The following is a 14,134-nucleotide window of genomic DNA, read 5'->3' on the forward strand; positions in this document are numbered from 1 at the left end:
TGATTGTCTAACATGTCCGGTGTTCCCAATGCGGCCTCCTCTACATTGGTGGACCCATCGTAAATTGGGGAACCACTTCGTCGAGCACCTGCACACCGTCTGCCACAAGCGGGACTTCCCAGTGGCCAAACATTTTCATTCTATTTCCCATTCCCATTCTGACATGTTGATCCATGGCTTCCTGTTGTACCAAGCTGAGGCCACCCTCAGGGTGGGGGAGCAAGACCTTATATTTTGTCTGGGTACCCTCCAACCTGATAGTATGAATATCAATTTCTCCTCCTGGTGAACAAAATTCCTCCCACCCCAACTCTTTCTCTATTCCTCACTTGGATCTTTTACTAATCCTCTGCTGCCTATAACATCACCCTTGCTCCCTCCTCCTTCCCTTTCTCCTATTGCCCACTCTTCTCTCCATCAGATTCTTCTCCAGCCTTGACCTTTCCCACACAGCTGGCTTCATCTATCACCTTCCAGCTAGCCTCTTTGCCCTCACTTCACCTTTTAATTCAGGCCCCTTCCCCACTTTCCTCTCAGGCTTGAAGAAAGGTCTTGGCCCGAAACATCGACTGTTTACTCTTTACCATAGATGCTGCCTGGCTCGCTGTGTTCTTCTAGCATTTTGTGAGTGTTGCTTTGGATTTCTAGCATCTGCAGACTTTCTCACATTAGCATCAGAGCTATAACTTCCTAATACTTTTTTTTCCCTAAAATCCCCCTGTATTAATTTAAACCTGTGTGCCCTGGTACTAAACTCTCCAGTTTAATTAAGAGCAATGTTCTGAGTTCTTCTTTACAATTACCAACGTTCTCTCAAATTTTTTTTACAGCTGCATGGACCAACCATTGCACTGAGCAAGAAATTTTTACATGGTCTAAAAACTGCCAGCACTTTAAATGTTCTTTTTTGTAAATGCATTCTATGAATATTTAGAATGAAAATTGAAAAAAATCGCATACATTTGATTTTATTTATTAATTGAAGGGTATAATAAAATACAAGGAAAATCATTCACATTTCATAAAATTTTTCTCATCTGTATTGCAAATCAATTGTCTATAAACACTGTCTGGATTACTTTTGCATCCAGATGAAAGATACATCTTAATCCTCATTAGATCATCCAAATGTTCCACCTCTCATCTAATTAGATTAGATTAGATTAGATTATGAGGACACGCAGTCCTCTTTTATTGTCATTTAGTAATGCATGCATTAAGAAATGATACAATATTCCTCCGGTGTGATATCACAAAAACACAGGACAGACCAAGACTGAAAAACTAACAAAACCACATAATTATAACATAGAGTTACAACAGTGCAACAATACCATAACTTGATGAAGAACAGGCCATGGCACAGTAAAAAAGTTCAAAGTCTCTCGAAAGTCCCACATCTCACGCAGACAGGAGAAGGAAGAAAACTCTCCCTGCCATGCCCGACCACAGTCCGACTCTGAGTTGTCCGAAAACTTCGAGCCTCCGATCAGCCCTCCGACACCGAGTACCAAGCACCATCTCTATCCAAATGCTTCGACCTCAGCCTCGGTCGCCAGCAGCAGGCAAAGCCGGGGATTTTGGGGCCTTTCCTCCGGAAGATTCTCGATCACACAGTAACAGTGGCAGCGAACCAGCATTTCAGAAATTTCTCCAGATGTTCCTCTGTGCTTTCATGTCTGTCTCCATCAAACCAGAATTGTCCACGGCCCCTATTTAACAGATACGATATCACTTCACCGGAGAGCTGCGCGCGCCGCGTCGCACTGCCATCTTCTCCTCCCGAATTCACAGTGTATCACCAGATTGGAATGTCTTTATTCTAAAGGTCTCACCTGTTTCTGCTCTTTATCCTCTCAGGGTTTGCCTCCATATAGCATTGACCTCACCTCATCTTCTTATCCCAGATTTGGCCTTGGTAGAGGTGAATTTGATTGAAATCATAAGATTGAGCCCATGTTTGCAGTCAGCACGAGAAGCTTGAAATGTTCCAACGATTTCAACAAGAATTGACAGTTCTTCAAACTCTTTATTTCTAAGCACGTAGTTCAACATATCAGTGAACGTCTTAATTGAACCAGTCTTTCCCAGAAATGAAAATTTGATATCACAGTATCGCTGCGATATTTTTGAGGCAACACTTTCATCATTTATCAAAGAAAATCCCAGCTACACGGCAACAAAGGCAATGTGTGCGAGAGCATTTCAGTTACTGCGCAACCATGTACCTGCAAAGCTTGGAGGGAATAGTGTCCATCACGCTATTGAACTGATAACAAACTGAAAGCCCTAGTTTATCCTTTTAACTCAGATGTCTAGCACTGGGAATCAGTCATTGGCCTCGTCTCTGCAATGTTGGCATATCTTGGCAACAAGAAACAGAAGCCAGAATCACTGTGCTCTCTGACTAGGAGAAACTTTGATAACCAAATTACATACTGATTGTCATCAGCCAAGTGGATGGTCCAAAACTATTAAGACTGCCAAGAATTTCAGTTCATCCTGTGTAACTTCACAGAAGTAAATGTTGCTTAGCTTTAAAACCTACGCATAGAAATTTCCCTTTAAACCTACAAACTTTGTCCAGCTCATACTGTAATTTCCCAGCTGCCTTTCCTGATTCCATTGCTAATCACTAGCTGTAGTCTCACCGGTTAGGATTGATATTTCTCTCAGACCACATTACTGCACATACCGGTGAATAGCAAATCCTGCTGGCAGGGTTCTCTGGAACATTACGATCTGTTAGATGTAATTATAATTGGAGATTTGTTTACTTGACAAGCAATTGCTGAATGACCATAGCAATAGTGCACCAAAGATCTCTCAGCTGTGGCTCTGCTGCTTGCCTGAAAGGGCACAGTGCCTTCTTATGCACACCTCTACCAAGGCCAAATCTGGGATAAGAAGATGAGGTGAGCTCAATGCTATATGGAGGCAAACCCTGAGAGGACTAAGAGCGAAAACAGGTAAAACCTTTAGAATAAAGACATCCCAATCTGGTGATACATTGTGAAACTCTGAAGACCTGGTTGTCCTAAAAATGTCCAACAATGGTTGCTCAAAGGGATCGTTTCCCCTTTAATATCCCAATGTGAGTTTTACAGAGAAAATTACTTCATTCTATGTGCAACTAATACTGGAATAATGTCAAACATGCAAAGGTGAATCATGACTAGGGTGCAATTTTGACTCAGAATGATAATGAACATATTTTATATAACCAGATAACAATTACAGCACAGAAACAGGCCATCTTGGGCCTTCTAGTCCGTGCCGAATTCTTACTCTCACCTAGTCCCACTGACCTGCACTCAGCCCATAACCCTCTATTCCTTTCCTGTTCATATAGCTGTCCAATTTAACTTTAAACGACAACATCTAACCTGCCTCAACCACTTCTGCTGGAAGCTCATTCCACACAGCTACCACTCCCTGAGTAAAGAAGTTCCCCCTCATGTTACCCCTAAACTTTTGCCCCTTAACTCTCAACTCATGTCCTCTTGTTTGAATCTCCCCGACTCTCAATGGAAAAAGCCTATCCACGTCAACTCTATCTATCCCCCTCATAATTTTAAATACCTCTATCAAGTCCCCCCTCAACCTTCTACGCTCCAAAGAATAAAGACCCAACTTGTTCAACCTTTCTCTGTAACTTAGGTGATGAAACCCAGGTAACATTCTAGTAAATCTTCTCTGTACTCTCTCTAATTTGTTGACATCTTTCCTATAATTCGGTGCCCAGAACTGTGCACAATACTCCAAATTTGACCTTACCAATGCCTTGTACAATTTCAACATTACATCCCAACTCCTATACTCAATGCTCTGATTTATAAAGGCCAGCATACCAAAAGCTTTCTTCACCACCCTATCCACATGAGATTCCACCTTCAGGGAACTATGCACCATTATTTCTAGATCCCTCTGTTCTACTGCATTCTTCAATGCCCTACCATTTACCATGTATGTCCTATACCAAAATGTAGCACCTCACATTTATCAGCATTAAACTCCATCTGCCATCTTTCAGCCCACTCTTCTATCTGGCCTAAATCTCTCTGCAAGCTTTGAAAACCTACTTCATTATCCACAACTCCACCTATCTTGGTATCATCTGCGTACTTACTCATCCAATTTACCACCCCATCATCCAGATCATTAATGTATATGACAAATAACATTGGACCCAGTACAGATCCCTGAGGCACACCACTAGTCACCGGCCTCCAATCTGACAAACAGTTATCCGCCACTACTCTCTGGCATCTCCCATCCCGCCACTGCTGAATCTATTTTACTACTTCAATATTAATACCTAACGATTGAACCTTCCTAACCGACCTTCCGTGTGGGACCTTGTCAAAGGCCTTACTTAAGTCCATATAGACAACATCCACCACTTTACCCCCGTCAACTTTCCTAGTAACCTCTTCAAAAAATTCAATAAGGTTTGCCAAACACGACCTTCTACGCACAAATCCATGTTGACTGTTCCTAATCAGACCCTGTCTATCCAGATAATTATATATACCATCTCTAAGAATACTTTCCATTAATTTACCCACCACTGATGTCAAACTTACAGGCCGATAATTGCTAGGTTTACTCTTAGAACCCTTTTTAAACAATGGAACAACATGAGCAATATGCCAATCCTCTGGCACCATCCCTGTTTCCAATGATATTTGAAATATTTCTGTCAGAGCCCCTGCTATTTCCACACTAACTTCCCTCAAGGTCCTAGGGAGTATCCCGTCAGGACCCGGAGACTTATCCACTTTTATATTCCTTAAATACTCCAATCTTTCCTCTTCTTTAATCATCATAGTTTCCATAACTTCCCTACCTGTTTCCCTTATCTTACACAATTCAATATCCTTCTCCTTAGTGAATACCGAAGAAAAGAAATTGTTCAGAATCTCCCCCATCTCTTTTGGCTCCACGCATAGCTGTCCACTCTGATTCTCTAAGGGACCAATTTTAACCCTCACTATCCTTTTGCTATTAATATAACTGTAGAAACCCTTGGGATTTATTTTCACCTTACTTGCCAAAGCAACCTCATATCTTCTTTTAGCTTTTCTAATTTCTTTCTTTAGATTCTTTTTACTGCCTATATTTATTGTAGATATCTCTCTTTTTCCAAACCAAGTTCCCAATATCCCTTGAAAACCATGGCTCTCTCAAACTTTTAACTTTTCCTTTCAACCTAACAGAAACATAAAGATTCTGTACTCCCAAAATTTCACCTCTAAATGACCTCCATTTCTCTATTACATTCTTCCCATAAAGCAAATTGTCCCAATCCACTCCTTCTAAATCCTTTCGCATCTCCTTAAAGTTAGCCTTTCTCCAATCAAAAATCTCAACCCTGGGTCCAGACCTATCCTTCTGCATAATTATATTTTACTCCAGGAAGAAAACAGAGATATTCAGTGGCATATCATTGACAAAATTAGTGTTGAATTCTTAGACTGCAGTGTCTTACTTAAGGTCTTGGTTGCAATAAGGAAAAACAAGCCTCCGACTCAGGGGAAAATCCTTGCAGCCTCTGTTCTATGTTGGCAATTTTTAAGTGTTCTGATTCCATGCATGGGAGTGTCCGCAGTTGTAAACTTGTAAATAATTAGTGAACATGTTTAGAAAACACTTCAACAAGGATAGTTTTACTTTAAGTACTGTTTATCCGCAGGAAATTATTTGAGCAAATAATGATCCGATTATTTTGAACATAGAACATAAAACAGTACGGCACAGTACAGGCCCTTCAGCCCACAATGTTGTGCCGACCCTTAAACCTTGCCTCCCATATAACCCCCACCTTAAATTCCTCCATATACCTGTCTAGTAGTCTCTTAAATTTCACTAGTGTATATGTCTCCACCACTGACTCAGGCAGTGTATTCCACGCACCAACCACTCCCTGAGTAAAAATCCTTCCTCTAATATCCCCCTTGAACTTCCCACCCCTTACCTTAAAGCCATGTCCTCTTGTATTGAGCAGTGGTGCCCTGAGGAAGAGGTGCTGGCTGTCCACTCTATCTAATCCTCTTAATATCTTGTATACCTCTATCATGTCTCCTCTAATCCTCCTTCTCTCCAGAGAGTAAAGCCCTAGCTCCCTTAATCTCTGATCATAATGCACACTCTCTAAACTAGGCAGCATCCTGGTAAAGCTCCTCTGTACCCTTTCCAATGCTTCCACATCCTTCCTATAGTGAGGTGACCAGAACTGGACACAGTACTCCAAGTGTGGCCTAACCAGAGTTTTATAGAGCTGCATCATTACCTCGCGACTCTTAAACTCTATCCCTCGACTTATGAAAGCTAACACCCCATAAGCTTTCTTAACTACCCTATCTACCTGTGAGGCAACTTTCAGGGATCTGTGGACATGTACCCCCAGATCCCTCTGCTCCTCCACATTACCAAGTATCCTGCCATTTACTTTGTTATCTGTCTTGGAGTTTGTCCTTCCAAAGTGTACCACCTCACATTTCTCCGGGTTGAACTCCATCTGCCACTTCTCAGCCCACTTCTGCATCCTATCAATGTCTCTCTGCAGTTTGCGACAATCCTCTACACTATCCACAACACCACCAACTTTTGTGTTGTCTGCAAACTTGCCAACCCACCCTTCTACCCCCACCCACATCCAGGTCATTCATAAAAATCACGAAAAGTAGAGGTCCCAGAACCAATCCTTGTGGGACACCACGAGTCACAACCCTCCAATCCGAATGTACTCCCTCCACCACGACCCTCTGCCTTCTGCAGGCCAGCCAATTCTGAATCCACCTGGCCAAGCTTCCCCGGATCCCATGCCTTCTGACTTTCTGAATAAGCCTACCCTGTGGAACACAAGTGTTATTTCTAGAACACTACAGTTTATTAATTAACTATGTTTTGGCGAATGGAGTAACAGACAAAAAGCTGGAGGATCTTGGCGGTTGGGCAGCATCTATCCAGGGAAGTAAACAATCAATGTTTCAAGTTGGGAGCCTTACCTGGACTGATTTCCCTCCATAGGCACTATCTCGCCCACCAAGTTTTGTGTGTTGCTCCAGGTTCCAATGCCTGCAGTCACTTGAGTCTCCATATTTTGATGATTGTTGTGTTCCCTGCAGGAAATGGCATCCCCCAGTGGTGACTGACTGTCATGTCACTCACAGTTTTCACAATGCAACAGCAGAATGATGAATCCCAAGGGTAAGTTACAGTATTACAGTTTAAAGTCGCTTTGAACAACTTGCCATTTAAAAACATACTGGGTTTCAGACCTGATACAGTATGTGTGCTTTCTCTCTTCACTAATGACTCCTGAACCTTTGATTATTTCCAGGATTCTCAGTTATACTTTTACACAAAGCATTTCAGCTTGTTTTGATGAAATTATTTTGAAAACTAATTTGGTATAAATTTAACAAATTAATAAGAAACTGAAGCAGGAGAAGATTGTTCAGCCCCTCACATCTGCTGTTCCATAATACATCACTTATCAGTGCCACTGTCCTGTAATAATCACAGATCCCTTGAATCCCTTAATGCCAAAAAAAATACATCAGTCTCCACCTAGAATACACTCAGCCCTTTAGGGAGGAGAACTCCAAAGATTCACTATACTCTGGGGGAAGAAACTTCTCCTCATCTCAGTTCTGAATGGCCGATCCTTTATATTGTGGCTCTTCTACATTTCCCCAAGCCAGGAGGAAATATCATTCCTGCATTAATCCTATCAAGCCCTATAGGAACTTGCTAGCTTGAGGACACACTACATGAGGTTAAGGAACAGGAGGATTGCATTTAGTCCCTGATCATGCTTCCTGATTCAATAATAGTTTACCTTTCACCTCAGCACTATTCTCCCTCACTAACTCTTGATCTACTTGCTACCTGACAATCTATTGGCTTCTGACTCGAATACACTCAGGTCTGAGACAACTGCTTTGTTATAAAACATTTCTTTCCATTTGGGATTGCAATCCCATGGGTTTGTTTACATTTCTATATTCATTGATTTACATATGCCTGTTTTCAGTCTCTCAGCTCAATACATCACAGATATATCACTCCCCACCATTGGTAGTTTCTACAGAAGATGCTGCCTCAAGAACCCAACAACCATCATCAAAGATCCCCACCATCTGGGCCATGCCATCTTCTCACATCTACCATCAGGCAAGAGATATGGATGTCTGAAGTCTCACACCACCAGGTTCAAGAACAGCTACTTCTCTTCAACCGTTCAGTTCTTGAACCAGTTGGAACAACCCTAATCCCTACAGTTTAGTAACATAATAACTACTTTGCTCACTTTGTGTTCAAATGCACATAGTATTTTTTGTTCTAATTGTGTTCTTTCTTGTACACATTGTGTATAATTTATGTTTAATTTATATGTTTTTATTGTGCATACTGCTTATATGATGGACTTATGCCTAAGACAATAAATTCAATTTTGACTTTATTTTAATGATGAGTTAACTGCAATGTGTAGTCAGTCTAATATGCTCCTTCTATCCTAGTTCCTGCAATTAACTTGGCTTCATCATTTTGTTTTGATTTTTCTCAGTTCACCTCTGTCCATTCCAGCCTGGGACCAACATCCTGAACTGAAGGCCTTCAAGTAATAAAATACGTCTGTTGCATGAAATGAACAATTGTGATTTTTAGATAACTACAAATAATTAATAGTGCACAAAGTTAAGCAAAACTCTACAAGGTAATATTCCTGAGAGACAAGGGATTGGCAGTCAAAGGACAGAAACACAAAACAATGAATACAATAATCTATACTTCTTGCAGAAGAAAATCACTGAGAGGTAAAAGGAATACAAATGGAAGTCTAGTATCTTCAAAAACCAAACCCAATTCCCCCTGCTTTTCCATATTACATACATAAATCCTCATTCTTAAGTGAACATACCTTCAATACATCACTACGTTCTTCCTTTTGGGATTTAGTCTTTGGCTTTGATATGTCTGGAATCGACTCATAAAGATTTTCAGAATCAGGAAGTTGTATTTGAGGAAGCGTCGAGCTGTTTGTTTCCACAGGCCTTGGGTGTCCCAATATCACAGCACCAATTTCTACAGTAGAGTGTCTTTTAGAATTGCTGCCCTGGCTAAAGCTAGTACGTTGAAGAGGATAGACCTTTTCTGAAAGGTTAATTTCTTTCGCCTTATTGAGGCCAAGTTTATGATCAAGGCCTTCTGGATTCACTGCTGGCAGGAGATCTTCCATTAGGCTAAGTCTGTGTGCAAAATTATCTTGCAGCTTGGTGCGGACCCTGACAGTGGAATTTAGCCTTTTTGGTGCAATGGTAGTGGTGAACTTTTTACTATTGGACTGTTTATTCTTCTCAGAGGCTTTAGCCACTTCGCTGTAACATGGCGTCAATTCTAGTGGCAACAAAGAATGTTGTGAAGAATTTGAGCCATGGAGTGAGGGCGGGCAGTCATTGGCCAGTTGATTCAATGAAGGATCCTTGGGTTTAATAGAGCTTAAATTAGGCTGGTTTTCTTTCTCCAGGACGGGATCACAAGTGTTGTCATTGTGTCCTTGTTTCTCTTGGTGAAATAGCTCACTTTTCTCAACAGTCCAATGGTTTTTAACAACACTCTGAGTCTTGCTCACCTCTCCACTATTTTGGTTTTCAACATTATCAGATCCAACCAGGGATGGAACTCCAGGGGAAACTGCCGTTTCTGAAGTCAATTCCCTCACATAATGTGCTGGCAAGTAGAATGGTTTGGATTGGTCATCCTTCTTAACATGCCACCAGTGGTCATTGGTTCTTGAAAGGAGAATATATATCTCATTTTGTTTAATAGCGATGAGTCTCCCATCCCTGGCTGTGTATTGATAGTTATATTCAACCTGAACAAGAACTTTTCCTGTGGCTGTAGACATCTCCAAATCAAATTAAATGTTTTCAAGAAGATTCCTTTAAGGCAGAACACCTCATTGCTGTAAAAAAAAGAAAATCAGTTAGTACCTCATTCCATAAAAATATACGTTTTGTAGGTGATAGATTTCTACACAAGTTTTCATTGCCAGGACCTCATGCCCATGCCTATAAGATGAATGATGTCAGTAAGCTATTCAATCATAGATAGGATCCTTGTTAAACTCAGACTTTCCCTCAATAGATACAAACCCTGATTTCCCAGGAGGGCCAGTGAAATGGTTAAGGATACTGGGTGTAGTGCACCGCTTCTACTTGTGGTTGGCCTCACTTATACCAAATTCACCAGATACTGAAAGAAAACTTGGGATCCTTCTACACTCATCTCAGGTCACCCCTTGTTGGGGGCACATCTGCTGAAATGGTGCGAGGATATTTTAAGAGACTTTTGGATAGGTATATGGAGCTTAGAAAAATAGAGGGCTATAAGTAAGCCTAGTGATTTCTAAGATAGGGACATGTTCGGTACAACTTTGTGGGCCGAAGGGCCTGTATTGCGCTGTAGGTTTGCTATGTTTCTAATATTTTGGAATGCACAGTAAACTGCAGGTACAGCATATGCAATGTTGTCCCAATGCAGCCACATGCAATACATAGAGGGCATGTGCTTGAAACTTCAAAGTAAGTTCAAAGGAGATATGCAGGACACTTCTATTTTGCACGGAGTGGTGGGTGCCAATAATGCACTGCCGGGGTGGTATTGGAAGCAAATATGATAGAAGAGTTTAAGAGGCTAGTAGACGAGCACATGAGCATACAGAAAATGGAGCAATATGGACATTGTATAGGCAAAGGGGATTAGTTTAGTTAGATGGTTAAATTATGTTTAATTAGTTCAGCACAACACCAAGGGCCAAATGGCCTGTTCCTGTTTCAGGTTCCAATAACTTGTTTCAGTTCCAATTGCATGCCCAATGGCAGCCGTCTGTGTGGTAGTCCTGAGATTACCTCTGTTGGAATTCTAGCTGATATTTCTGGGTTGACATGTAAATATAACTTCAGCTGAATTAATTTCTGAGCAGTTTAAACTGTTCTACATTCAGCAAAGTTCAGCATTCCTTCTAATTGAAAAAAATATAGCTTTTTACTGGACTAAGGGTCAAATAAAGCACGCTTCACAAAACCATTCAGCATCTCTGTGTGGTATCTCAGTTGTACAGCAGCTGACAGGAAAACACTTCAGCGTGTCGTCTCTAGCACACAGAAGATCATCGGGACACGGCTCCCAGCCCTGGAGGACACATACAGCTCTCGCTGCCTAAGGAAAGCTACAAGCAGCTGTAAGGACAATTCACATCCATGCAATCATCTGTTTGAACTTCTTCCATCTGGCAGACGTTATAAGATTTCCTATGCCCACATTTCTAGACTGAAAAATAGCTTTTCCCCAGAGCTATAATTGCTCTGAACCGATCAATCACGCATCATCTATAAATTTGTTATATTGCTACTTTATTACCGGTTTTATGGCTGTCATGCATCTGAGTTGCGCTTTTGTACTGCTGGGCATTGCTTGTACTGGCTGGTTACTTGATTTATTTATTGTTTATTTATTTTATTTGTTGTTTTATAGCATTGAGTACGAGAGTTGCAAACTCATTTTCGCTGTATTGGTGCATGACAAATTGTACTATGCAATGACAATAAAGATATTTCATTTCATTTATTTACCATAGCTGGTTATCACCAGGGATGCCATTAATAACATGTCATTCTGATGAAAGGATATTGCATTGAAATATTAATATCTCTCTCCTGAGATGCTGTTTAACATGATGACTACCCCATACGTCCAGAAAAAGATTACAAAGTAGGGGAATTAAGGGTTATGGAGAAAAGGCAGCTAGGTGGAGATGAGTCCACCATGATCTTATTGAATTCTGGAGCAGGCTCAATGGGCCAGATGGCCTACTCCTGCTCCCATTTCTTGTGTTCTTATGTTCAAAGACTGCATTGGCTAGTAGGACCGGGTGGATCCATTCAAGTATATTTGCCACCCTCACCTTTCCTTTCTCCAAGGCTCACCCTGCCCATAGCCTCAAACACAAATCTTTCTCCAGCTTCCCTCCCATCCCCCCACCAGATACCCCATGCTCACTCTGGGAGTTTGATGAGTCTCCTACCCCTCTACCACCCTCAAAAAACATTTGCTTTCCATGGTCATTTCCTAGCTCCTAAAGCAATTGATGTCCTCCTGTCAGATGACATCATCCTTTTCCACCTCTAAGCACCTTCCCCTCTGCAAAGACCTTGAAGCACAGTACTCACTCGGATCTCCCTGATCAGACAATTCACCCCCCCCCCACACCCATCTTAAATTCACCAACAACATCCTCCATGATTGCAGCTCTGTTCTATTCTTTCATCTTTTCTTTCTTCAGCCTTTGGCATGAGTTGACTGCAATCATCCTCTACCGTGGCCCCTTCTCAATGGTCAAGCTTGACAGGAATATGCTTACTTACCCATTACCATTTCTTTTTCATCCTAACCAATGGATTTACAACAAAGGAAAATGCTGGAAAAACTCAGCTTTTGTGGAATACAATAAAGAATTATCATTTCAGGTTGATGGCTTCCTCTTTTTCCTTATACTGCCCTTTGGCAGTATGATGCAGCTTCCACGTACATTTGTTGAATCAGGTGTCCAGCAGCGGGCATGTCAAAACTGAAGTGAACAGAATTTAAATTCTCCAGCTGTTGTGGCAGGTTTCAAATACTCTTCTCTAGATCTGCAGACCAGATCTCTGGAATCCAGTCCTATAACCACCCAATAGTGGGAAAAATCTTGTGTTTCAAACTTGAGGTTTCTATTTCTGTTGATTTCTAAAGAAAGTTGTAATTATTATCTCACGCCATGGCTTCTTTATTTAAAAAATGACATGTTATGCGGTAACTTTCTTATTAATGTGGAAGATCAAAATGGTTCACCTAATGTAAAGGCTGCAGGATTCATATCAAAGGTTTTAAGTTTGCTTTGTTTACACTAATTGCTGTTGGGAATACATCAACCTGCGACCAACACCTATAGGTGCTTCAACTTCTCTGTTTATTTTCTGCTATGATAATTTTGTATATGTACATTTCTGACATGATTTCCAATATTTTATTGCACTACAGATTTGGACCACATCACGAACATCCCATCCTGAATCTCCACTAATCAGTCAGCCAAAATTGCATTTTATCCTCAAAATATGGTCTTCTGCTCTCATGGCTGCCTCTCTACTCTCCACCCTACTTTAGCAAATGACAACAATAGTTCAGCCAAAGTAAAACAAGGAGTGAGACTTTGAAGTACCATGGTATTTAAAGAAGATGTTAGATCTTTTAGACCATAAGGCCAGCAGCAGAACAAGGCCATTCAGCCCATTAAGTCTGTTGAACCATTCAATCATGGGAGTCAACATAATTAAAGACCCCCACCCACCATGGACATTCACTCTTCTCCCACCACCACCTCCACCCCCCCCCCCCCCACCGGGCAAGAAAGCACGTACCACCAGGTCCAAGGATAGTTGCAATCCCACTGTTATGTATAAGACTACTGAACAGTTCCCTCGCACAATACGATGAACTCTTAATCTCATGATCTACCTTGTTATGGCCTTGCACCTTATTGTCTTCCTGTAATTTACTCTTTGTGTCTGTCATACTTTATTCTGCCTATTATTGTTTTCCCTTACACTACCTCAATACACTGATGTGATGGAATGATCTGTATGATGTACCTTTTTCACGTCACCTTGGTACATGCAAAAATAATAAGCCAATTTACCTCAGATCAACATACTGTACACCATCTATGGCTATATGAAGACACACTCCCACCATTCCAATTTCACATGGTGATGATGAAGTTCCTTCAGTATTTCCCCAAATTATCCTATGTCTTATTTGAAGCAGCAAGATCACTTTGGTTGTGTATTTGTCAACGCCTTGCATGCTCTTGTGCAAAGTGAATGAGAAGGCCATTGGCAAGAACTTGACTTCATGCAGTAAGCTAGTGTAAGGGTGCAACTCTTTGTGCATTAATTGTGAAGGATCTTCCATTGTTCTCATCCACATCAAGGTGAGTATAGTGGAACTTAGAATCTACTGGAATTATACAAGTGCAACCTACAATAATGGCTACAAGACTCAGGAGCTTTAAACAAGGGATGTT

General features: G+C 41.2%; 1 protein-coding gene across 5 annotated transcripts in view; it reads right to left on the minus strand.

Annotated features, from left to right (window-relative positions):
- LOC140191897 (rho GTPase-activating protein 27-like) overlaps positions 1-14,134 on the minus strand; it is a 272,124-nt gene that overhangs the window by 180,831 nt on the left and 77,159 nt on the right. For 4 of the 5 annotated variants that reach the window (XM_072249733.1, XM_072249734.1, XM_072249731.1 and 1 more), the window contains exons 2-3: positions 8,930-9,973; positions 7,011-7,124 (exon numbers count right to left, since the gene is read on the minus strand). In XM_072249733.1, the coding sequence (XP_072105834.1) occupies positions 7,011-7,124; positions 8,930-9,916 (1,101 nt within the window). In that variant the 5' untranslated portion in view covers positions 9,917-9,973. The remainder of the gene's footprint in view (positions 1-7,010; positions 7,125-8,929; positions 9,974-14,134) is intronic. The other variant, XM_072249735.1, reaches the window with a different exon arrangement.

The sequence above is a fragment of the Mobula birostris genome, chromosome X (genome assembly GCF_030028105.1).
Source record: "Mobula birostris isolate sMobBir1 chromosome X, sMobBir1.hap1, whole genome shotgun sequence".
In the NCBI taxonomy this organism is placed as follows: Eukaryota; Metazoa; Chordata; class Chondrichthyes; order Myliobatiformes; family Myliobatidae; genus Mobula; species Mobula birostris.